Source organism: Lissotriton vulgaris, chromosome 2_1, assembly GCF_964263255.1.
Source record: "Lissotriton vulgaris chromosome 2_1, aLisVul1.2, whole genome shotgun sequence".
In the NCBI taxonomy this organism is placed as follows: domain Eukaryota; kingdom Metazoa; phylum Chordata; class Amphibia; order Caudata; family Salamandridae; genus Lissotriton; species Lissotriton vulgaris.
The window spans coordinates 981,627,063-981,653,805 of record NC_141687.1 but is presented as its reverse complement, the minus strand read 5'-3'; the positions used below and the strand labels follow the sequence as shown (position 1 = coordinate 981,653,805).

The following is a 26,743-nucleotide window of genomic DNA, read 5'->3' as shown; positions in this document are numbered from 1 at the left end:
AGGCAAGTGAGGACTGTGAAAGGAACTGGTCAACAACTGCTTCCTGTATCAAATATACATGTTTATTGAAAGTGTCAACCCAAATATCAAGGCAAATAAGTTACGGCAAGTCCTTGGGGCTTGGTAATGAAAACTGATGCTATATTGATAGCACATCTGTAGTGTGCACATTGCAGATACAGGGGGTGGAATACTTCTAACCAAGTGAGTGCAACCATAGGGATGAAGAATTCTAGCCATGTATGGTTTACATATTTTTAAGCAAAAAAGATGTTGAACACAATTTAATGGTTACATTATTCTTGGAAAATCACCTGTTGTGCATTGGCAGTGAGCGCCTGGAGTTGGCCCTGGACCACCTGGGTTCCCGATACAGGCTGCGCCAGGCGGATGTACTGCAGTTGCCCGGTGTTTAGTTGAACCTAAAAAATGGACAAAAAAAAAACAGGCTCTTCAACTTGAATTCAATCAATCATGAATAAAAGCTCTAGAATGTATTTTGCACCTTGAGATCGAATAGGAAAGGCAATTGGTTGACAGACATGACTAAACACACACACCCCCTGTTAGGATTGTGATAGAAATTGTCCAAAAAACAGCATGAATTTGGAAGGTTTGAATTGAAATGGGAAAAGACGTAGATGAACAAAAAGGAAAATGCTACTTACCAGTATGCCTCTGTTCTTGGCATGCAGAGCTGCAGAGTTGCACACTGTACATAGATCGCCACCGTGTGTTGGGCCCGGATGTTTGCAGTTTGTGGTTGTCCTGAAAAGTTCTTTAGAAGTCACGAGATAGGCGACTCCTCCTTTGGACCACATTCCGCATGGGCATCGCCTCCATCCCCAGATTGCTTTTCGCCAAAGGGAAATGATGGAGCTTTGCAAAAAAAGGAAGGATGCCCATATAATTTGTATCCAATTAAGATAATACTGGAACAGACAAGGGTAGCCGTGGAGGCGGGTAAGCGTGTGCAACTCTGCAGCTCTACAAGCCAAGAACACATGCATGCTGGTAAGTAGCATTTTCCTTTCGAGGCATATGAGCTGCAGATTGCACACTGTGCATAGATTGTATAGCAGTACCCACCCTTAGCGTCGACCACCCCCATCTGTTGCAGCAGTTTGGAATAATGTTTTGAGAACAGCCTGGCCCACATTAGCTTGTTGTTTGGTTTGCACATCTACACAATAGTGTTTATGAATGTGTGTGGTGTAGACCATGTAGCTGCTTTACTAATGTCATCTAGGGGAATGTTGTCTAAAAATGTCATCGAAGCCCCTATTTTTCTTGTAGAGTGGGTTTTAGGAGGAACAGATAACGTACGTTTCACTTTGTGGTAACAAATCTGTATGCATTTGACAATCCATCTAGCTATCCCAGATTCTGAAATGGGATTACCTTTGTGTGGTGGGGAGAAAGACAAAAAGTTGTTTAGTCTTACGAAAGGGTTGTGTCCTCTCTTTGTAGTATAGCAATGCTCTTTTGACATTTAGGGTATGAAGAGCTCTTTCTGCTACGGTCTGTGGCTGCGAGAAGAAAACGGGCAGTTCCACAGATTGATTGAGATGGAAGGGAGAAATGACTTGGGGCAAGAATTTTATATTAGTACGCAGAACTACCTTATTGTGATGTATTTGCAAGAAGGGTTCTTAAATAGTAAGTGCTTGTAATTCACTAACTCTCCGCAAAGAAGTAATAGCTACTAGGAACACAACCTTCCACGTTAAAAATTGTAGTTCACATTTGTGTAAGGGTTCGAAGGGAGGTCCCATTAACCGTGTGAGAACAACATTTAAATTCCACACAGGTGAAGGTGGTACTCTGGGGGGAATTATTCTTTTAAGGCCTTCCATAAAGGCTTTAATTGCAGGCACTCTGAATAGAGATAGATGTTGTCTGTTTTGCAGATATGCTGCTATTGCAGCAAGATGTAGTTTAATAGAGTTATTGGCTAAGTTACATCTTTGGAGATGCAGTAAGTATCCTATGATGTGTTGAATAGACACATCTAGAGGATCAATATTGTTGTTGTGACAATATATTACAAATAGTTTCCACTTGGCTGCATAACATGCCCTAGTGGTTGGACATCTAGCTTCTTTTAGGACATTCATGCAGTCTGGAGGAAGGTTCAGATATCCAAATTCAAGGATTTCAGGAGACGGATCGCAAGGTTGAGCTGAGCTGGGTCCGGGTGTCTGATCTCTCCACAGTTCTGTGTTAAGAGGTGTGGAAACAGGTGCAATTTTTGGTGCAGAACTCCAGTTGTAGCAGTGTGGTGTACCACGGCTGTCTGGCCCACATTGGAGGAAGAGGGTGAGAGAATGCTGCTGTAGTTTGCATACTAATGGCATGAGTGGTAGAGGTGGGAAAGCGTACGCAAATCTGTTTGACCAGTTCATCTATATTGCATTGCCTTTGGACAGTGGGTGTGGATATCTGGCGGTGAAGCTTGGGCATTTGGCGTTTTCGTGGGTGGAAAATCGGTCTACGTGAGTTTGTCCCAACAGCTGAAAGAATGGCTGAAGAACTTGTATATGAAGTTCCCACTCGTGGGTCTGTTGAGTTGGTCGACTTAACAGATCTGCTATGGTATTTTGTACTCCTGGACCATGCCGGGCTAGAAGGAATATTTTTTGAGGTATAGCCATATGTCCTGTGCTAGTTGAGAGAGCTGTGCCACCCTGCTTCTGTAATACATGGCTGTCATGTTGTCAGTGCAGACTAACACAGCTTACTTGCTTTTGGAAAGCTTTTAGTGCTAGGAATATTGCTAGTAACTCCAGATGATTGATGTGGATGATTGATGTGGAGTAACTTTTGTTGCGGTGTCCACCTGCCTTGCATGGTGTGTTGAAGAAGGTGGGCTCCCCAGCCGGAGAGCGATGAGTCCGCAGTCAAGATTATCTGAGGAACTGGCTCTAGGAATGGCTGTCCCTTGGAAAGGTTTTTGGTGTTCCACCACTGAAGAGAGCGATGAGTCTGACCGTCTACCAACACTAGGTCTGTTAATTGACCTTGACCCTGGTTCCATTGACGTGATAAGCATTCTTGTAGCGGACACATTTGAAGTCTTGCATGGGACACTATGAAAATGCAAGAGGCCATCACTCCTATGAGTAGCATGAACACTCGTGCTGGAAGGGAGTGTTGTAGCTAAAACTTTGTTAGAAGAGTTTGCATGCTGGCTATCCTTGCTGGAGTGGGATAAGCTAGAGATGTTGAGGTGTTTATAGTGGCACCGAGGTACTGTTGTACTTTGGATGGTTGTAGATGGGACTTGGTGTGGGTTATTGAGAACCCCAATTTGTGGAGCAGCTGTATCATGGCATGAGTGTATTCCACGCATCGGTTATATGAGCTGGCTTTTATGAGCCAGTCGTCGAGGTACGGGAAGACATGGATGTGCTGTCTTCATAAATGCGCTGCCACTACTGCTAAGCACTTGGTGAATACTCTTGGTGCTGTTGTGACTCCGAATGGGAGTACTTTGAATTGATAGTGTTACCCGTCTATCACAAATCTGAGATACTTTCTGTGAGACTCGTGAATGGGAAAGTTTGCGTCCTTGAGATCTAAAGTAGCAAGGAAGTTGTTTTGTGAAAGGAGCGGAAGGACTTGTTGGTGTGACCATGTGAAAATGGTCTGACTGTATGAATAGGTTTAGCAGTCTGAGGTCTCAAATAGGCCTTAGAGAGCCATCCTTTTTTGGGATTAGAAAATATAGAGAGTAAACCCCCTTGTTTTGTTGGTGCAGAGGAACTGGTTCTATTGCACTTTTTTGTAGCAGAGATACTACTTCTTGCTTTAACAGTGATAGATGTTCTGGTGACATTGGACGCTGTTTGGGTGGTATGTTGGGGGGAGGGGGTAGATCTTAGTTCTAGATAGTAACCTGACTGAATAATTTGTCGCACCCAACTGTCTGATGTGATGTGATGTTGGTCCAGGCAGGAAGGAATTGTTGCAGTCTGCCCCCCACAGGAGTGGAATGTTGGGGGGAAGGGGAGGAAAGTCATTGGATAGGGGTGGAGGCAGGGCGGGAGTTGTTGGTTTTGTCTTTGTTGTTGTTACCCCTGTAACCCCCTCTCTGGTAGCCCTTAGTAAATATGGATTGGCTAGGGGTCTTGTAAGAAGTGGAGGGACTTTGAGGAGTAGCCTCTAGTGTTGCCTCTGTATGATGAGCGACGAAAAGAATGTCTGGGAGCTTGCTGCTGCAAGGCTCCCATAGATTTTGCTGTATCAGTGTCTTTTTTCATCTTTTCTAAAGACACGTCAACATTTGGGCCAAATAAATGTGTCATCAAATGGCCGATTAAGGATGGAGTTTTGTACCGCAGGTTTAAAACCCGAAATACGTAGCCAAGCATGTCTACGTAGTAGGGTGCTGGTATTGATAGCTTGAGGCGGTATCTGCAGCATCTAGGGCACAACGAATGGGAGTATTAGTAATATTTTTACCTTGCTGTATAAGTTCATTGGCCCTATTTTTGAATTTGTCTGGTAGATGCTGCATTATGGACTCTAGTTCATCAAAATGTGCTCAGTCATATCTGGCCAGCAACGCTTTGGTATTGGCAATGCGCCAGATATTAGCTGCTTGTGACGCTGTTCTTTTGCCGGAGGCGTCAAGTAGCTTAGATTCTTTGTCTGGTGGTGAGGCCTCACCCGATGTCTGAGAATTAGCACGTTTACGTGCATTAGACACTACTAAAGAGTCTAATGGTGCTGGATCTTTAATATAGACTGGATCTGTAGGGGCAGGTTTATATTTTTTCTCAATGCGAGGATTAAGGACCCTAGCCTTGACAGGATCCTTAAAAACCTCTGTTGCGTGCTTGATGACACCCTTAAACATTGGCAAAATGGCAGTAGACCTTTGTGTGTTATCAGAAGTGTCTAGTAGGAAATCTTCCTCCACCGCATCAGTGTGTAAGTCCACCCCATGATATTGGGCAGGTCTTTGGACTAGGAGGTTAAAACCTATAGTGTCCTCTGGTGGGTGAAGGTCTAGAAGGGTATATATATCGTCTTGTGGGACATAAGGCACATCAGGGGTGTTGTAATCATCCCATGGATTAGGTGACTGAGTGGGACTATTGGACCCTGCTGGGTCATGTGCACCCACCTTCTGTGTTAGAGTGTGTCTGCATCATCGTCTGGATTAGGGGATGGTGTAGGTGAATGGTGAGGTGGAGGAGGTGTAGGAGGAGGAACAATATGGGGAGGTGGTGGTGAAGGGACCCTTAATGTATAGGTTGCAATGTCTCTTCTTTGGAGGAGGAGGAGGAGGAGGAGGAGGTGCTGGCGCCTCAAGTGGTCTCTTTTTGGAGCTGAGAGGCAAGTGACCAGTCTTAGGATCCTTTATAAGAGCTTTTTGGATAGGATCAGGTGTGAAAAGTTCCTCTGAATAGGGCAAATCCTTGGGCGTAGAGGATTTGGGCTCCGTAGTTTTTTCGGCACTGAGTCGGTAGCTGGTTTTGGATCTTTTGGTTTAGAAGTGTGCCCTTTTGAAATGTCCTTTACCGGAACTGGTTTCTACGTTTCCGGGTGTTTTTTCGGTTCCGATGCGTGTTTTTGAGCTTTAGGCGGTTTTTTAGTCTGCTTCGAGTGCGGTTTCGGCATCGATGAGCCGCTGCCAGTCTTTGGCGCCGCGTACTTGGGTGTCGGAGCAACGGTCAGCGTGGTCGAGGAAGATGGCTTTTTCTTCGGGGTCTGTATAGGATCGGCTCCGGGGATAGGCTGGCTCGAGCTGCCTGAAGGCTTAGTGTGCTTCTTTGCCGGGCCCGAAGGCGGGGCATTGGAAACACTCCCTAGGTGTGCACCCAGGGCTGAAGGTGAGGGTGTGCCCGAAGCCTTTTTGGAGGGATTCGATGAAGGGTTGGGGTCGACGATCTTACTTACGACCCGTTGAGCTGGAGTGACTTCCTCGACATCTTCGGCATCTAAGGAGCTGGTACTCTTCGGCGTGCTGGTGTTCTGGCACGTCGATGCCCTCTTTAAAGATGTCGTCGGGAAAGGAAGCTGACGAGCGAGCCATAGTTCTTCGAGATAGTCGGTCCCGGATCATTTTCTTGGAGCGGAATGAGGCACAAGCAGAACAGTCTTTGGCCTCGTACTCCGGTGAGAGGCAAAGGTTGCACACTTCATGTAGGTCGGTGTGGGGAAACTTTGACCCACATTAAAGACACTTTTTGAATGGCGTCCTTTCCATGAGCCAGGAAGTAAGGCCTAGGTAGGCCCGAAGGCCTTCGTCGACGACCCTATCAACATCACCTATCTCGTGACTTCCAAAGAACTTTTCAGGACAACAAACTGCAAAAATCCGGGGCCAACACTAGGTGGCGATCTATGCACAGTGTGCAATCTGCAGCTCATATGCCTCGAACATATTTTTAGGCATTTCAAAGATGTTATTCGATATGTGTTTGAGGCTTTAATCTGGTAGGAGATTACCTTTTGGGATAAGCCTATTATCACATTATAACTCGCACCCCCCCCCCCCAAAAAAAGTCTAAAGGTTTATCTCACTGTATTTACTTTGAAATGAGTGATGGCACAAACACACGGGGACTGGTCTACAGATATATCAGGACAGAATAATCTCTCCAACATGCCATTAGGGACGCAACAAGCCAAGGTGCCCATTACAGAACATATGACCACTAACTCTCCAGTTTTATTGGCTTGTTTAAAGCAGTCTTAATTTCCTAATAGGCCAGTTTGCCTTGTTAACTACACTGGATCAATCCCATTCAGTGGTCAGTAAGCTAGTTGCTCTTGTTCAAACTTAGCCCAAGCAGGATTCTCACCGGTATCTGCTGGATTTCTCCAGTGTTAGTTATGATTTGCTGCATGACCTGCATGGTCTGACCCCCGCCTTGAGACTGCTGACCCTGAGGCTGGGCCTGGACAATCTGTACCTGCTGGCCTTCTCCCACCTGCATGGTCATTGGTGTGCCCTGGAAAAAAAGAGAGAAAGTTATGCCTATTACAAGTACAGTGCAAGTGGATGACATTTTGCAGGATCTGATACCACAAACTGAATTTAAAGCACAAATTAAATCACTGCTAAGGTACAAAGCCCCCACAATGACCAAGACACATGATGCACAAACTGCAAGGAGGGCAGCTTGAAAGCAGAGGTACACATGAAAGATACAGAGTTTAACTATAGTCGGGCCACTGGAATTAGGAGGCAGGGGAGAGCCAAATTATGCAGCAGTCTTGAGTAAATAATGCAACAAGAAAAGAAAAATTATGTGGCATAATGGGATACATTATGTAATAGTGTTATTTCATTATTTTGCCATATTTAGATTGCAGCTACCAGACCGCACAGCTGTCAGCGTTTGCGAAAGATATCTTGGGGACTTTCAGAAATTGACCTAGGAATGCCTTCCGCTGTTGCTTGCTATTGGCTTTGTGCTGTGTAACTCACGTTTTCTTGCTTTAAATTTGCTGGCTTTATTTGCTTTAGGCTGTCCAAGTTCAGATAGTCCCTCCAGTTGCCAAAGCTGTGTTTACGGTAGGCTTCCACACAATCGTTTTCTGTAAATGGGCCTTTAAATCTTGTTCATATGTCATCACGTTTGTTGGGCATTCAAAGACAGGTCAAATATCAAGCTTCTTCTTAGAGTGAGCCTAGAGTTTTTTCAGCGGACTTTAAATTGAGAGCGTTCACAGGAAAGAGGAATGCAGATTACTTTCCCTGTTAAGCATTAAAGGAAGCTGAAGTAATTAAGACGCTTGAGACAGCAGGTAAGGAATGTGTGTCTTTATTGCCAGTCATCCACTCTCCGTATCACCGGTTGCTCACAGGCAATGTTCTAAGGCAAACTCCAGGAACGTTCCAAACAGAGAGGGGAGGAATGTACCAAGGGCAGAAGAAAAGACTGGAGAAACTACAACACATCTCCCTACACAGGGAAAGGAGGAAGGCAAGGGTACAGAAGAGAATGATAGAGAAAAAATGGGAAAAAAACAAGGAGTGGGGCTGACAGATAAAGGAAAGGGAGGTGCGGCAGAGAACTATAAAAGCGTAGGCATACATGTATTAAACAATATCGGCTTTCACAATTCTATCTCCACTCCAGACTCGACCGTTATCAAGATGGACCACATTTTTCTTAATCTAAGTCAATTGGTGTGTGGGGTAGAACTTACTGTGGTTTATCTTTCCTCTGGTAGGTATCTTAACTGTTACAGAATCGCCAATTTCCAATCCGGTTTCCCAACTCCCTGTTTGGAATCATACCAATTTTTGTACTAGAGCTGGTGTTTATTCCTTCTTTCATTGATGAGGGGTGCATTTGTGTGAACAGGTCTCCCTCCATCCAACCATATGGGGTTCAATTTGGTGCAGGGTTCTCTACCACTGAGTGACACAAAAGGGGAAACTCCTGTTATTAGGTTGGGGGAGGTGCGGTAAGACCACATGCATTCGCGTAGTGAGTTGTCTACATCTTGTCCATTAACCATGGCTAATTGGATGTTTACTTTAATCATGCGGTTCGTTCTTTCTACAAGGCCATTGGCCTTGGGGCAATATAATGCAGTTTTTAGGTCGAGCATCAGCGAAAGACCTATTGTTTTCACTTTCCTGGGAATCTGAGACAGCGTTCGGCCACGCGCCTCTGCGGTCTTAGATTTGTCCTCGAGGGCGCGCACGGCGCCGTGCACATCCCCTGCCTCCGATTCACAGCCTCTCTCAATCACACACAGCCACACTCACTCATACGCGCGCCGCACACACACATACATACACCCACGCAGGCACAATGCATCGGGACACACAGACACACATATACACACGCACAGCTACACACGCGCACACACACACACACACACAGTTACACCCGCAAACACACAGACTCGAGTGCCCATGCACGCACGCACATACATACAGAGACACCCCCCCCCGCACACATACACACACGAGTGCACTGAGGCCCCCCCAGCCCTTTTGAATTTACCGGGCCAATCTCGGGGGACTCCACTCTCAGCACGCGGCAGGGGCAGGCAGAGTTGACGCTGCGGCTCTTGCAAGCTCCTTTCCCGGGGCTCCCACTTGGTCAAGGGAGACCCGCAACACTTGTGCAACCTCCTGCTGGCGGCCCCGGGGCTCTCCACCGCTCACAGGAGCCCCGGGCCGCAAGACGGATATACTCCTCCTGCCTCCTTTTCCGGTCCGAACGCGGCCCCGCCCCCGTCACTGGCGACCTTGCCTGACTTCCGGTGCGGCCGCAGCGGGATTCAGGGGGCATTTTCTGCCACACAAACCTTGTTTCTCTTGTAGGCAAAGGGAGATTAAGTGATCTGCCCTAAACCGAAGCGGGTTCCCCATGTTCAGAAGTCGATAGCTTTAGCCACTAGGCTACATCTACTCTTTGATTTTCATTAAGTGTTTTTATTTTTTTAGTTTTCAGACACTTTTATCAGTGGTGCTGATCAGGTTTTCTCTGATCCTTCAGTACATTTTGAGAGCCAGGGGCCTTGTCGGTTTTCTTGTATTTTGCTACCAAATGTCATCCTGGATGCAGCCTTCGAATATGAGAGGGCTTTAGGTTGCTACCATCAGATGCTTGTTTTGATATGTCCGGGAGTTGGGTGTTTGGGCCTCATGATGCTTCCAGCGTGCCTGCTGCCCACCAGCAGCCCCCAGTCCCTTATAAGCAGCAGGGAGAGGACGTAAATCATTTGGTACAGCGCGGTATTTAGATGCCCTCTGCCACCCGGCATGCACAGGGCATTTTAAACACTACTAAAGCCTCCTGCCGCTTACTAGCAAGCAGCAGTGTATGAGTGGTTCTTGGCAACTGCTTTTAAGATGACGATGCTGTTTTGGAATGTTTCTCCTGCAGCCCGGGGCTGCCCGGCAACAACTGCCACCTCAATGCTAGGACAGGACTTCCTTTTGGATGTGCCAGTGTCCCGTCCTTGTGGTTAGGTAAATAGAACATAAAATACTGATGTTCAGTGCCCAACATAGTGTAATAATAACAAACATAGCCATGCGTTGTAACTTCATTCAATTGTCTGTCAGATTCATGATTTGCATTTCTTCGATGCCTCATTGCTCTCTCCAATACTTTCAGTAAAACTACTGCAGTAAATAAATGCGGTAACCTTCATTCATTCTTGAAGCTGAAGAAACTTGCAGAAAACAAGACAACCTTTCCATTAGAGATGATTCAAATTTAATGTACTGTTGCATTTTAAAGAGCTATTCTAAAATACGTTGCATTTAAACAATGCAGTTCACTTAGCGAGGTGTTCAACAGACTGACTGACATGCAAGTCTTTAACTATAGTCAGAAGAAATATCCATCTGTAGCATATTTGTTCAGTGAATGGCTTAACACTACTAAAGCCGCCTGCCGCCTTTAGCAAGCAGCCCCCAGCCGTGTATAAGTGGCTCTATTCATTACCCTCCCAGAACTGAACTCTGTTCTTTTTTTCCTGTACTGCCCCAGCACGCATCTGGCGCGCCTGCTTCCCATCAGCAAGCAGCCCCCAGCCCCTTATGAGAGGCAGGAAGAGGACAAATTGTTTGATGCAGCTGCCAGAGGCAAGTAGGCGCGGTATTTAGATGCCCTCTGCTACCCGGCACGGGCACGCATAGGGCATTGTAAAACTGCTGAAGAAGGGAACGGGACAAAAAGCTGGACGGACTCCAGATCAGTGATTCCACCACTTGAGCAGCAGCGATTCCACCATTCTGGAACAGTAGTACAATTATATGTTCTGAATACTGATTCCACCCCGCTTTGTTCTGCAGTGAAATTGCCCTTATGCCTCTGAAATTTCTTTAAACATATTGTTTTCCTTTGATTTAATTATTTGAGTGATGTGCGTTTGTCGTTTACAAACATTTTTCAAAGAAATATGTTGTTTAACAAAACATCCATAACAATTGTTTTTTTCTATGTAAATACTTCCTAACACATACTACGTACTGGTGAAATACCTCTGTGCTTAACCAATGAATGCATCAGCTTTATGTGCATTTAATCCCACTTCTGTATTTGTTTCCCTGGCAGTTAAAACCTTAGTGTATGCCTCATGTTCAGTTTCAGTCTCGGGCTTTCTATTGGCTCACTGTGTGATCGCTGTGAGGTTATGCTATCCTCCTGTAACTCGGAACAAGTTCGTTTCAAAAGGAGTCGTCTGTAAATAATCCCTTAATAAAGCCCTATGATAGCATCCCTCAAAGCCACTGCACTAAGGGCAGTATAACACCCCTACACTCACAATGTTACCAGAGCTTTGGGGGATTCCCTTGTTGTACCTTTCACCTGTTCTCAACACACTAAAGCGCCTAGAGCATTCGTGTTCTAGCGTGGGCTGTATGCATATATTTCAAATGTCCTCTAACGTATTCGTGTTTTAGTGTGCGCTGCATGCATATGTATTATAGGTCCTCTAACATGTTTATGACTCCGCCCCTGTTTTCTTCATGCAGTTGTGACTCTCTGCTGCTTGGGGACACTTTAACCTAGTTCCGGTTTTATCGTCCAATGTGGCTCTCTGCTCAAGGCTAGGAAGGCCGCACCTCCTAAGTCGCGCTGCTTCTTTTTCTCTGTTAAATGTGCATATAGCTTAGTAGTGTAGCATGCCTGGTGATGCGTGTGTGTATGTTATATTATGTGTAGCCAACCCATGTGTCTGTACCTACATCACTCGGGGACACCACCACACCACTCGGGGACACCACCACACCACTCGGGGACACCACCACACCACTCGGGGACACCACCACACCACTCGGGAACACCACCACACCACTCGGGAACACCACCACACCACTCGGGAACACCACCACACCACAGGGGCGGCACCACCACACCACTCAGGGGCGGCACCACCACACCACTCAGGGGCGGCACCACCACACCACTCAGGGGCGGCACCACCACACCACTCAGGGGCGGCACCACCACACCACTCAGGGGCGGCACCACCACACCACTCAGGGGCGGCACCACCACACCACTCAGGGGCACCACCACATCACTCAGGGGCACCACCACATCACTCAGGGGCACCACCACATCACTCAGGGGCACCACCACATCACTCAGGGGCACCACCACATCACTCAGGGGCACCACCACATCACTCAGGGGCACCACCACATCGTCACTCAGCACCACAACAGCACTGTCCTTGCTTGCTACCAACAAGCATTGCCATAGCCAATATGAGTGGACTCGCATTAGGAAAGTGTAAACGATTGGCTTTGTGAATAACTGCTATTAATTTATATATTTTCAAAGCAAACATATTAAAAAAAAAGTGTCATTTACAATACCAATAGCTCACACTTTCCTAATGCGAGATCTATTGCATTGCAAATGCTTGTTTCAGGTGCGATTCCCATATTACGTAGGAATTCTTTCATCTCCTCCGACAAAAATTGTACCCCATTGTCCGTGACTAAGGTTTGTGGAATACCTTCGCAGCTGAATAAGTCACTCAAAAATTCAATGAGGATTTTTGTAGAAGTGTGTGTTACAAACGTATATCTTATCCAATAGGATGTGTAGTCGATGAGTACCATCATGAATCTTTTCTGGTGTCCTAGGTTCTCCATAGGACCATTTATGCCCATTGCCAATTTACTCCATGGCATGCTAGGTATTTCAACTGGGGACAATAGTACTTTTATGCACAATTTTTGTCTTGTCACTTGTGCAAAAGTATGTTTTTCCGCACAGCCGAAAACATTAACCACCCCCCCGCCCCCCCCCCCCCCCCCCCCCCCCATTGCAATAAGATAGGACTCAAAAAGCTTTACCCAATCCTTCCACTGGATTTCGGGTTCGCCAATTTCATTGAGGAAGGCCGGTGGCTGGCTTAAGGCTGGTACTGCCATGATTGCTAAAAGAGGGGAAACTCTAGAATATAATTTATCAGAATGTTCTTAAGGAGTACTTTATGTAAGGATGCAGAGCACAATAACTAATAGTTTCTTACCTGTCTGTGTAGTTTTGCAGCTTGAAGATCTTTCTGGATTCACTATGCTGTGCATTATTCCGCGGTCTAGTGGTTGGGTCCGGAATCGTAGTCTTTTCTTGGTTTTTTTTTTTTTGTAGCCCAGGTGGGCATCGACGTCCCACCTTTTGGTGTCCGTCCTGTGACGTCGGCATGCTTCCTGCGGAAGCTCCCACCCTTGGGTGCCATCTTCGGATTCTTTTCCGTTTGTGTTATGTTTCCGAATTGTATGGCCATGTTCTTTATCTTTTAGCGCTGTTTTCTTTGAAGTTCTATGACTTTTTATTTTTTATTTTTTTTATTACCACCTCTTTTCTCCAGCCTCATCTTTCTGGCGGAGGTGGGTGGGTTCGCTAGTGAATCCAGAAAGATCTTCAAGCTGCAAAACTACACCGACAGGTAAGAAACTATTCGTTTTGCAGCGTGAATCTTTCTGGATTCACTATGATGTGCATAGACTGCGTAGCGGTTTGTTATTGTGGCGGCTGAATGGAAGATGAGCTTGTGTTCTTGAATATGTGCTGAAGCACTTTCTGTCCCACTTGTGCTTCCTTGTTCATTTGTATGTCCACACAGTAGTGTTTTGTGAACGTGTGCACAGAAGCCCATGTTGCCGCCAGGCATATGTCCTGAATGGGAGTGTTTGCCAAGAAGGCTATTGTAGCTCCCTTCTTTCTTGTTGTATGGGCCCTTGGCCCGTCTACTAGTTCTTGTCCAGCTTGTTTGTGGCAGAATTGTATAGTTTGCGCGATCCATCGTGCAATTGTTCCTTTAGTAACAGCTTTTCCCATGAAACTTTCAGCAAAGGAGACATAAAACTTGATTTCCTGTGATCTTTAGTTCTTTCTATGTAATGCATGACTGCACGTCTTGCATCCAGAGTGTGCAGTGCCCTTTCTGCTTTACCCTGCGTAGCGAGGTGATTGCCACTAGGAAAGCTGTTTTTAACGTTAGCATCTGTAGTGAGGTTTTATGCATCGGTTCAAAAGGTGCTTGCATGAGTTCTGTCGGTACTATTTTGAGGTTCCATGCCGGTGGTGGTAACTTTTTAGGTGGTGCTATTCTTTTTGCACCTTCCAAGCATCTTTTTACAATTATAGAAGTAAAGAAGCTTTTGCCTGTTTCCCCTCTAGTGTAGGTGACAATGGCTGCTAGGTGTACCCTTAGTGATGATGAGCTCAGGTTAGTCTCGAGTAGGTGTGTGAGGTACTGAAGGACTGTAGAGTCTCTTGTCATCTTGTTGTGCAGGCCCTCTTTTTTGCACCATAATGTGAACCTCTTCCATTTGGCCACGTAGCACTTACGTGTGCTTGGTCTTCTTGCCTCTCGAAATGGCTCTGGATGCAACACCTCTCAGTTTTGCACGGAGAGTAGGTCTTTCCTCCTTTGGAGGTGCACCTTGTGTCATTTCCATAATCTGAGAGTACCATGTTTGTCTGGCCCACTGGGGTGAGGGTCATGTTGCTTGTCCTGCACTTGCTGAGTACCTTGTGTATCAGGGGAATCGGCGGAAAAGCGTAGGCAAATGTCTTTGACCAGCTTATCCATAGGGCATTCCCAAGGGACCCCTCCTCTGGTTGCCTCGATGCGAAGTGTTGGCATTTCGCGTTCTGGTGTGTTGCAAATAGGTCTATTGACGGAGTTCCCCACCTGTCGAACGGTCTGTTTCCTGTGCATTCAGCTACCATTCGTACGAGGCCGATGTCTGTCTGCTGAGCCAGACGGCTTCCACGTTTTCTTTTCCTGGCAGATGTATCGCCAGTAGATCTATTTTCAATGGTATTGCCCATTTCCATATGCTAGCTCTGACAGCGGTGCGGATTGTGTTCCTCCCGGTTTGTTGATGTAGAACATCGCTGTTGTGTTGTCCGTCTGGATCAGCACTGTTTGATTGTACAACTTCGTCTGGAAGGCTTTCATAGCTAGAACGGTCTTTAGTTCTAGGTAATTGATGTGTTTTACAGCATCTGCTGGTGTCCACAAGCCCCTCACGCGTAGTTTTCCCATGTGTGCTCCACATCCCTTTTGGGATGCGTCCGTGGTGATGGTCACTGTTGGTGTTGGTGGTGTTAGAAGTTTTCCTTTTGTTATGTTTTCTTTGTTCCACCATGATATGTCCTCTTGCACTGCGTGCGTTACAACCACTAGGTCCTCCCAACACCCCGTCGCTTGTGACCATTGGTCCTACAGCCACTCCTGGAGTGGTCTCATGTGTAGTCGGACATTTGGTATTATGTGGATGCATGAGGCCATCATGCCCATCATCTTGCTCACTGCCCTCACTGTTAGAGCTTCCTTCAACAGTGCCGTCGTTCTCTTCTCGCTGGGGAACCCCTTCCCCTGAATGGTGTCAATTTGCGCCCCCAGAAATATTTTGACCTGTTGTGGGTTTATGGATGATTTCTTCCAGTGAATGGAGAAACCTAGGGCGATTAGTGTGTCTGTCACTCTCTGAGCGTGCCGTTTGCACGCATTGTATGACTTTGCCTTTATGAGCCAATCGTCTAGGTAAGGGTATACGTGTATCCCCTGCCTCCTTAAGTGGGCTGCGACTGCTGCTGCTAGACACTTTGTGAACACCCTTGGTGCTGATTTTAGTCCAAAGGCCAATGCTGTGAATTGGTAGTGGTCTGAGTGGATTGCAAATCGTAGCAGATGCTTGTGCCGTCTGTTCATTGGGATGTGCAGGTAGGCATCCTTTAGGTCTATGGTGACCATGAAGTCCCCTGTTTGAATCTGTGGGAGTACTTCCTGCAGGGATGTCATTTTGAATTTGTGTCTTTATGAATTTGTTGAGGAACCTTAGGTACAGGATGGGTCTCATTGTTTCGTCTACTTTGGGTACTAGGAAGTATGTAGAGTACACCCCCTTGCTCCTTTCCCTGGGAGGTACAGGCTCGATAGCCTCCTTTAGTAGCAGTTCCTCTTCTTCCTTCTGAAGAAGCTCTAGTTCCTTTTTTGCTAGTGCTCTTTTCTTTGGTCTTCTGCTTGGTGGTTTTTTTTCTAACTCTATGCAGTACCCGTACTGTATTGTGCTGATGATCCATTTGTCTGTTGTAATGTCTCTCCACTCCTGGAGGAAGAGTTTTAATCTTCCTCCCACTGGTCTTATGTGCTCGTGGTGTTTTAGTGCGCGAGACTCCAGTTTTTTGCTTTTGTGCCCCACCCTTGGAGTTTTTTGTAGGGTGTGCACTGTCAATGAGGCAGAGTCACTTGGAGGTGGTTTGCTGTCCACCCCTCCTGGTGTTTCCACGTCCGCCCGCTCTCCCGCAAAAGGACTGGCCCCTATGTTGGTATTGCCATTGCTGTTTTTGTAGGCCATGTTGTGTATGGGTGTCGCTTTGGTGGGAATGTTGGAAGGACTGATGCGACGTTCCCGGCTGGTTCCCACCTTTCCCGTGTGGTCTCCTTGACGGGGTCCCTCTCTTCGCTCCCCTGAACTGCAAGGCCCCAATGGATCTTGCTGTGTCTTTATCCTTTTTGAGCTGTGAGAGCTTGTCGTCCACTATTGCACCGAACAGTGTCTCACCATTGAACGGAGTGTTCAGGATGTTGTGTTGCACCTCTAGTTTAAAGCCTGATATTCTGAGCCAGGCTTGCCTTCTTTCAGTGATGCCCAGCATCATAAGCCTGCTGGCCGTGTCTGCCCCGTCCAGTGCTGTTTTCAGGCAAGAGTTTGCCAAGTTCTTGCCTTCCTCTACCAGGTGCGAAGCCCTTTGCTGGTGCTCCTGAGGTAGGTGTTTCACCAACTGGCCCAGTTCCTCCATGATCTGGTAATAGTGTCTGTTGAGTAGTGCATTGGAATTAGCCATGCGCCAGTGCATAGCGGCATTCCTTTCGATCTTCCTTCCTGTTAGGTCCATCCTTCTGCTCTCTTCATCAGGGGGTGTACCCGAAGTAGTTGGCACATTGGCCCTTCTTCTTGCTGTGGCAGTGATGAGTCAGCAGCAACCGTGCCCTGTATGTAGGCTGGGTCCTTTGAGGAGTGCTTGTATTTTTTCTCCGTCTTTGGCGTGACGGGTTTACAAGTAGCAGGCTCCTTGAATGCCTCTCTTCCTTGCCCTTTGATGCTTTCAAGCATTGGCAGGTACTGGCTCCTAGTGTGCATTGGAAGTAGTGTCTCTACTAGGAATTCCCCTTTCGGCACCTCCTCTTCGAGCTTGACCCTGAACGCTGTTGCAGCGTTCTGGATGCATTCATTATAGAGTCCAATGTTGTCCGGTGGCGAGGGCCTTGCTGGATATGTGTCCACTCCCTCTTCTGGACTTTCGGCGTAGACGTCCTGCCACTCGACCTCCTGTGTATCAGAGTATGTTGATTCTTGGTACACCGTCTGTTCGTCCTCTCTCTCCTCCTCGTAATAGGCATTATCTTCCTGAAATGCCAGATCTTCCAAGGTCTCCGACGCTTGTTCCAGTTCGAAATCTTCCTCTTCATCCTCGACCACATGTACTTCTGGTGACTTTGGCCTCGAGGGAATCATGTAAGATTTCATTTTCTCTTCGAAATCTTTTTTTCGCTGCAGGATGTTCTCCATCTCTGCTTCGAGTCTCCTCTTCTTTTTTTCCATCTCCGCCGCCTGTTCGGCGTAGAGTGGTTGTGCCGGTCTCTTTGGCGCGTCAGCTGGCGCCGAGATGGATTTCGGCGTCAAGACTGTTTTCGGGGGCGACGCTGATTTCGGCGAGGCTGGTCTTGCGTCGTCGACTTCGAAGATGTTTTCGTAGTCGAGCGCTCCTTTTCTTGGAGGCTTTTCGACGACTTTGGTTGGTCACCCTCCTTCGGCGCCAGGGAGTCCTTCTGAGAGGATCCGCTGGGCCTGGATGCTGCTGCGAACACCGAAGTTCTCGGCGTCGGCGCTTTCGCCTGATTTTTTCGAGTCTTGTGTGGAATGTCGAGAGTCTTTCGGCCCTTTTTAAGTCTTCGATTCTCCTACCTTATCAGTAGTCTTCTTTTTATCGGTCTCTGCGACTGTGTAGCCGATGTCTTCTTCGGCGATGTAATCCTCCTCGTCGGTCGAGAGTCCCAGGTCTCGAAGGGACAGAGGTTGGCTCTTGCCCTGCATGGTGTAGTTTGCGATCCTTTGCCTCTCTCTCACTCGAAGTGTCTTCGGGGTGAATGCGGAGCAGGCGTTGCAATCTCGGCTTTCCTGGTCGACCGGCAGGCAGAGGATACAGACTGGGTGTTGGTCCTTCTGCGCGTACTTATGATGGCAGTTTCGGCAGAATTTGAATGGTGTGTTGTCCATGTCCTGCGTTCAGGGTGTCCCCTGATTGCGCATTCTCCTCTGGACGTCGAGGAATCTCGAAAAATTTCCCCTTCTTCGTCGTCCTTTCGATGGTGTAGTCTTCCTTAGTCTCTTCCAACGTTTTTTCTCTCTAAACTCGAGTCTTGCTTCTTTTCTCCAAATCTCTGGAGCCCTCTCGGGAACGATCCAGACCCAACGGCGGAAAAAAGAATCTGAAGATGGCGCCCAAGGGTGGGAGCTTCCGCAGGAAGCATGCAGACGTCACAGGACGGACACCAAAAGGTAGGACGTCGACGCCCACCTGGGCTACAAAAAAAAAAAAAACACAAAGAAAAGACTACAATTCCGGACCCAACCACTAGACCGCGGAATAATGCACAGCATAGTGAATCCAGAAAGATTCACGCTGCAAAACTTTCTCATATAAAGGTTCCCCAGGCATACATTTATACTTGAAATGCTGAAAATTGGAAGGTGTGCGTGTCACTGCGTGGGGCAAGTATCAGCACAGCATCTAATAATGCACAGACGACTTGGACATGCATCAAGGTATGGGAAGATCCTAAAGCATCCCTGCGTGTGGCATCCACACTCAATAGTGACTCCAACACTCCTTGGAGCGTCCCAGACTGTTTACCAGCGCAGCGTTATCCCACCAGACATGGCAGGGCAGCCCCCACCCCGAAGAAGAAAGGAATTTCAGTACCTTGCATCAGCTCCTTGACAGCTCAAGGTAAAACAAACCCAGCTGACGAGCTCCAACTTAGAGGAATGAAGTGAGGAGGCGGCAGCTCTTCGATGTGCGCCTGCTCAAAAGACACCTGCTGTTCAGTGAGGAAACGCCGTCCTGACAGGAAAAATGCAGGCGTCTTCACAGAAGGACAAAACACGGCGGACACCTCACCCTTTATCCGCCTTACATCAGCCCGGAAGATTAATTCCTCTTCTGACCTTCACTCCGTGAATTCCTGCTACAGTGCTCACTACTTGACTTATCGCTGCATTACTTGAAGACTGTTTGAAAACTCTCTCGTATCCGGTCTTTTCCTCAGCAGAGCTGCTAGGATTCAGGTTTCATAACCCCTCAGTAGCGTGTTCACTTTACCAAGGCTCACCCTCCGACTGAGAGACAGCATACGCTCATGTAAAAGCATCCTTTCTACTGACTTCACCCTCGTAGACTTGGATTGTAGGTTGTTCCCTGTAACTTTTAGTTGAATCAGATAGTCCCAACGTATTACAGGGCAACCTATCCCTTCAACTTATTTTATGGTGCAAACGCCTTTTCACCACACGGTGGAGAGAGCACAGAAAGGAGAGATGACTGCAGCTCCCCTTCGCCTCCTTTGTCGCCAGTAAAGTAATTAAGACGCTTGAGACCGCAGGTAAGGAATGCGCGTCTATATTGCCAGTCATCCACTCTCCGTATCACCGGTTGCTCACAGGCAACGTTCCAAACAGGGAGGGGGGAATGTACCAAGGGAAGAAGAAAAGGCAGAGAAACTACAACAGAAGCGCTAAATGTTCCAGGGAAACACAGCCAAAAGTCGCCGAACTGCACAAGCAGGCGTCCACATCGAGTGCAGAAATCAGGAGTGGGTTTCCTCATAAAAAGAAAAAAAATGTTTGGGACTAAAAAATTTGCGAAAAATTGATCCATTGGGAGAGGACACTTAAGAAAGGGGGGGCATGGAGGGATTTCATAAGGAAGTAAATTAATAATGTTGACCTTTCAATGTACAGGGAGTTCAGTTTTTGCATTTTTTTTGCCCACTTAGATATTTTGTTGTAATGAAAGCAAACTAGAAGGTGCCTGTAATTGTTGGTCTTGTGCACTCTGTTTTGACTTTATGGAATTCAATATTGCCATCCAAATAAGGTTGCATGACTGGCAGGACCTGCATTTTTTGCTATTAGTCAGTACGTTGCCTGTTTAAGAGAGTGACGGAATTTTATAACTGCTTGCCCCAAATGAGTTTTTAAAAACTGCGAAGAGACGCTGATTTCCTGTAATAACTAAAAGAAAAGTCTTCATTTGTTCCCACCTTTTTATTTTGTATATTATTAATGCATGTTTTCATTTGGCAGTTGTATGGCAAACACCAAACAGATCTCTCACTTGTCATGTTTGCTTCCTTCCAATGTTGTAGATTCAGCTCCATTACATTTAATAGGAGTACCATATTGGCAAATCCAAGACGTTAGCACAAGACCTACTGGCTTTGTCAATGCTTGTCAGACCAGGGGGGTGGTGTTGTAAACCATCCTCTTCAAAGGCAGTGGGGAGGCCTGGGTTAAAGTTTCAATCTGAAACTCTTGACCCAGAGTCAGGGCTAGGCTTAAGGAAGGTATGTGCAGATGGTAGGGGGAGAGTCCATGGAAATAAGCCATCCCAGACGGTGAGTTTAGTCAGCTCTAACCTCCTTGCTGGAAAATCAGCCATTATGGATTTGGAAGAATGATGCACTCTGGGACAAACTAATGCCACACTCTACAGCAGAGGTCTTCAAACATTTGTAGGTTGAGCCCCCCCCAGCTGATTTTTTTTAAATGTTGGGCCCTCCCCCACCACCTGACAGAAATGTCTGGACTCGACCGCCACGCGCACATTCCGGGCATATTCAGCGAATAACATTGAATACAATAAGAGTGCTTAGTAAACTGCAGGTTTGGGAGTAGGTGGGTGTGGTGAAATGGAGGCTTATTACACAGCTCAAATGAATACATCATTTTTATTTATAAGCCTGCCTGTGTAATTTTAAAATAAACTTTCAGGAACATTAAGGATTTTGGGGCCTGTGGGCCAAATGTATTTTTGGGGCCCATGTTCAGACCAGCTTTGATTTTATGATCAAGTCTCTGCTCTTTCATGCCTTCTTTGGTCAAATACTAAATGTGTGTACATCGGATATTCAGGGATAGTGAGGTGTGTTTTCAGTATGTGACAACAGCAGTTCACTAATATTACTGTAAATAATCTGTCACCACCTTCTATTTCTCATACGTGAGGTCATGTATTGATCTAAAATAAACTTTTTATATGGAAGTCGCATGACGCATAAACACATTTTGTCTGTAAAATGTATGTAATAGACTTTTACACATTAAAAATGAATGGTTGAAAAACGATATTTACAACATTGTGTTTTAAAATGATTCAAGGTCATGAGGCAAGACTGTAGAATAGAGCTGGCACTTTCAGTCCCCCCCCACCCAACCCCTTTATTTATTTATGCGTTTTTATATAGCGCAGACTTTACCCGAAGGGGTCAGAGCGCTTCACAATAGGAACAGAAATGATACATGAGAGAACATTACAAGTGAACAAATTACAAAAGCAAACGCTAAATTACACGAGGCAAAAGTGACAATCATGAGCAAACAATTACAAGATAAAACTTTGTCTCCGTTCTGGGAAGAGCTAACTCTCCTAGGAGGGGGTTAATTCACAGAGCTGACATGCTTCAGGTGCAGTGGGAAGCGAGGGGTCTCCTCTGCTAAAAACCAAAAGCGTGTCCAACTGCAGCTGAAGCTGTCAGCTCTGTGGTTAATTCCCTCCTGGGAGAGTGAACATAACAAAAGAACGGGCATCTCCTGCGCTATCGATCTCTTCAAGAAGACTTGCACGGACAGACGACTGCAGGGCACAAAGGTCAAATTGAAGTGGAGTGCGCGCCCGCCCTGGGAAGGAGTCGCGCCCCCCCCCCAGCGGGGCGCGCCCCACAGATTGAAGAACACTGCTCTACAGGATGTGGTCATAACTATGAGGAGTTGCCCTGCTCTCATTGGTCAGCAGTGACCTGCTGTTTGACCCAGAGAATTTTGAATAAGTATCAGAGGGGCAGAGCCCTCCAGATCTGCTGCTTAAAACTTACTGAAGCAAGAAGTGCCCTGCTGAAAAGATTTTGCTGTGCAAGGAACTCTAAGGACTGACGTCTAAAGACTGCACCAAGAGAAACTGCAGCCTTGTGGATTTCCTTGCTGCAAAAGGACTCAGTGGACTCCCTGCAAGCTACAGGTTAACAGAGCTCACCTGGATAGCCCCACAAAGAATTCAAAGCCTGGAGTACCAGTGGATTTGTAAGGGTTTTGTTCAAGTGGATTGCGGAATTGAAGTTTCACTCTTTCAAGGACCCTCTTGGAGATTACAGAACCTTGGATTGCGTGTTGGATACTTTGGGACCCGCAAGCAGAACTCCAGGAAGGTGATCTAACTGGACCCCGCTTGCTGAAGAAGGCGTCCCAACACAGTGGTGAGAAAATTCTTCAGAACAATTTATAAAGGTGTGTCCCTGACAAAGAAAACAAAAAATGACTAAAAGGGACACTGTTTGTTTCCAAGCACTAGAAAGTGACTAATCTTTAAAAATTCATCTCTGGTTACCTACAGTGGATTATTTTCATTTTTGTGTCATTTAACCCCTTCCATGCTCATGACGAGCTTAGCTCGTCATGCAGTACACTGCTTGTGTGCTCATGACGAGCTGAGCTCGTCATGAACCATGGGAGTCGATGACTCTCAGCATAGAGGGAGAATTGCTGTGGTTAAAAGATAAAAATATTACCTATTTTTATAAGTTGGTGCTGGATTTTTATTTTGTGTTGGGTCGTAATTATTTACTGAAATGGTGTTTTTTAAATGCTTTACATACCGGTCTTTGAAGTTAAGCCTGTCTGCTCGCAGCCACGTTACCAAGGGTTGAGCATAGGAATAATTTTCAAAGACCTATGCTGAGTCCTATTATGTGTTAGCGGCCTTATTGCCAGTGGCAATACCCACCAATAACCCACTTTCCAACAACTATATATTGTATAAATGGTTCAGCACGCAACTGGAATGGAGGAGGATGGGTGGGGGAGAATGAGCTAAGGAGAATCCAAAACTAATCGTTTCTTACCTGTCGGTGTAGCGGAATAATGCACAGCATGTGAATCCAGAAAAGATTCACGCTGCTAAAAGGAAGTTTCCAAATTCGCCCAGAGAAGCCATCTCCAACAAATTCGAGAAAACCAGAAAAATGACCAATCCAAGCGCATCAACAAAAGCAAGTAAATATTTACTATCAAAGGATTTCACCAAACCAGCAGCAACATGATCCCTACCCACGAACTGTGCAACCACCTCAGACTCTCTGCAACAAAATCTACAATTTCGACCCTCAAATGGATCTCATCAACCTTGCAATAAGTCATTCAGTTCCGAACATACAGTGATACCCTGACAGCATGAAACCCTATCATAACACAGGAAACCACAGTAATCATGAAAACCATCTACTCTGGGGCCCTGTCTGACCCTTGCCCCCAACACACCTTTGACAAATGCTCAACAACCATCAGCACAGCCCTCACCCACATCCACAATGCCTCCATCGACACAGTCACTTTGCTGGAAGCAATCAACCGTCCACACCCTCTTGAAGAGGCCCTCAGCTGAACCAGCCAATCTTGCAAACTATGAACCTATTTTCATCCTACCATACCGGGCCAGGATTTTACAGAAAGCCATCAACAGAAGCCTTGCAGACCAATTCACCAACCATCAGCTCCTCAACACCACGCAATCAGGTTTTAAGACTAGCCACAGTAGAGACAGCCTCAACAGAAACCTCTGCCCTCATCCTTAGACATTGCTGATGCCTTTAACAGTCTCCCATCCCATCTGGACGACTTCATGAGGCTGGCAACCAAGAACCGGACCTCAAATGGATCTGCACATTTCCTACCAGAAGAACACAAGTCAAAATGTCACCATACTTCCCATAAGTCTGGAAACTCATTTGCAGAGTTCAGCACAGCTCCTCACTCAGCCGGACCTTTTTCAACACCCACATGACACCGCTGACAGACATCATCCGTGCACACCTCAGTATAAACCCACCTATGCCAATGGCACACATCTGATACTGTCCATCTCAGACAGTACAACTAACACCAGAAACAACTTCAACAAGTGCATGACTGAAGTGACAAACTTCAGTCTCAATCTCAACACTAACAAGATCAAAATAGTGATCTTTGAAAAATATGCCTCATTGTGGGATTCCATCTGGTGGCCTATGAACCTCTGACCCACTCCCAACCCCAACACATAATCAAGAAACTGCTCGTATCGACTGAAAGATGGACATGTCCACCCATGTCAACACAGTCTCCACCACCTAACTGGACAATGGGAACACCTGCTAAGGGGGAAATCACTAGCCAATTCACACAAACACTACAGCCAGTCCAGAACGCAGCAGCCAAACTGGTCCTCAACCTTCCACTCTGGTCGCTCATCATCTCACCCTAAAGGAACTATAATGGCTTCCTACACATAAGAGCGCACAGCTCAAGCTCCTCACCCACACAGAAAAAGGCGCTACACAACACAGGTCCTGCCTCCCTGATCAGGGGCTACCTGCAGTTCCACCAATCCACCGGGTACCTCTGCTCAGCTGTACTCTCACTTGCACAAGTTCTATTCAAAAGCACAGCAGGAGTTTGCGCTCTCATAAATTGCTCTTAAAGCATGGAACGACCTTCCACATCACATTAGTCTCTCCTCAGCACTTCAAATCTGCAAGAAGTTGAAGTCCTGGCTCTTCAAGTAAGGGACTTTTAGGCCAGCACCACACACCTGTTCAGAGCTAGGATACGCTCGTGGGTGAGTAGCGTTATAACCATTTGTTATGAAGATGTTTTTATAACAAAAGAATAAATGGCCAGATGTACGACGCGCAAAATAGCGCCTCGTAAATTGCGAGGTTTTTTTGGCTCGCAATATGCTAGGCACTATTTTGGATGTACAACAGTGTATCACAGTGTTTGCGATCAACATGGTCGCAAATTAAGAGGCTCATGAATATTAATGAGCCTCTCGCAATTTGAGACCCCATTGGGAATGGGACTCCTGCCTGCCCTTAAAAAATATTTTCCTCTGCATTTGCAAAGGGGAAGGGGTCCCCTGGGGACCCCTTCACCTTTGAGAGTGCATTACTACCCTCTTGAAGAGGGTGGTAATTTGAAAGTGTTTTGCGCCCGCAATTGCAGACGCAAAACATTCATACATGGGCTTGTGCTCGCTATTCGGAAGGGGACGCCCCTGCCTAATAACGAGTTGCAAAACCTATGTAGTAAGTCACAACTAAATTGCAACTCGCTGAATAGGCTTTGTACATGGCCCGTGCTGTTTTTGCGTGTGCAAACGGGCTTGCAAACCCGTATGCACATGCAAAAACAGTCGTACATCTAGCCCAAAGTCCCTACTGCATTGGCTTGCAGCATCTCAACAGAATAGTGAACCAGAGCAAGTAGATGAGGAAATAACAAACGCAAGGGCCCATTGATGAACTCCAACACTGTTCTCGACATCTACACCTTTGCTGATTAGAAACTGCATCTTTTAGAGGCCTAGAAACTTAGTGGAACTTTTTATTTAAACCAAAGAAGGAAATATTCAGGCTTGATCTGAACTGCTATTTGTTTGAGATATATACAAATTCTACATGCGAGTCTTAAAAATAAAAAAGGTTTTGGCGTTTCTGTGGGGCAAAAAGTAGTCAAGGTCATTAAAATATACCAGTTATCTACTATGCTGCCAAAGGTTTTGTAACTCACTTGAGCAGTATCCAGATAAGGAACTAAACATCCTGTTAAATCATGGAGTGTAGCCTGGGGTATCAGTGCAGCAATGTAAAGAACTGCTTTCAGTCAGGTAACTGTCACAGAGACATTATAAAAGAGACATTAAGTGAATGATTTTATACAAAGTAGTATAGGTTTCCCCCAGCTAATTTTTCAATTGCACATAGTACCAGGTCGCAGAGTAGATGTAATGGTGTGCTCTACTAACCTGCCCCTGCGGCGACTGCGCAATGATGATCTGACCAGGTTGGATGGTGCTTCCTGTCGTAGTCTGCTGTCCTTGCTGCTGCCCCTGAACTTGGACAGCTGTGGGCTGCTGCGCCAGAGTAAAGTAGTACTGGACAGGTTCTGCAGGAGTCACAGCCTGACGCACCTCTTCCTACAGTATCAGAGGTGGGAGACAGGAAGGGAAATGCATTTGAAGCAGAGATGAGGTAGGAAAAGTCTTTTTGATATCAACTGAAAGAAATACTTTAAGGAATTTATTCTTTTGACTGATCCAGAATGTGTTTTAAAAATCCAGCATCTAAATAGATTGAAATAACTATGGCCCTTCCAGCGAAGTCCATGGCAGGAGGAGCAAACACCCTCCTCCCAGCCATTTTGTATGCACAGCTGAGAGTGTAGGATGTTTACAATCCCTGCAGCACAGTGAATTTCAGAGGGACAAAAAGCTCTGCTGTATAGGGTGCTTGTAGCATCACAACAGTTATTGCTTGAAAAGGACAAATTACAAAGCAAATTACAACGCAGGACTAGAACCAGTAAGGCGATCTCAGAAAATTAATAAATAACACAAACCCATTCAAACAGTAGTTTTCCTTTGTAAAATCAACAAGGTGACCCATAGAAACGTGGATGAGTTTGCAT

The 26,743-nt window shown here is 46.3% G+C and overlaps 1 protein-coding gene across 3 annotated transcripts in view; it reads right to left on the bottom strand.

The window, feature by feature from the left end:
• The window catches only part of NFYC (nuclear transcription factor Y subunit gamma), a 187,005-nt gene that overhangs the window by 47,797 nt on the left and 112,465 nt on the right, over positions 1-26,743 (bottom strand). For all 3 annotated transcript variants that reach the window (XM_086956550.1, XM_086956553.1, XM_086956552.1), the window contains exons 6-8: positions 26,082-26,252; positions 6,816-6,965; positions 315-422 (exon numbers count right to left, since the gene is read on the bottom strand). In XM_086956550.1, the coding sequence (XP_086812676.1) occupies positions 315-422; positions 6,816-6,965; positions 26,082-26,252 (429 nt within the window). The remainder of the gene's footprint in view (positions 1-314; positions 423-6,815; positions 6,966-26,081; positions 26,253-26,743) is intronic.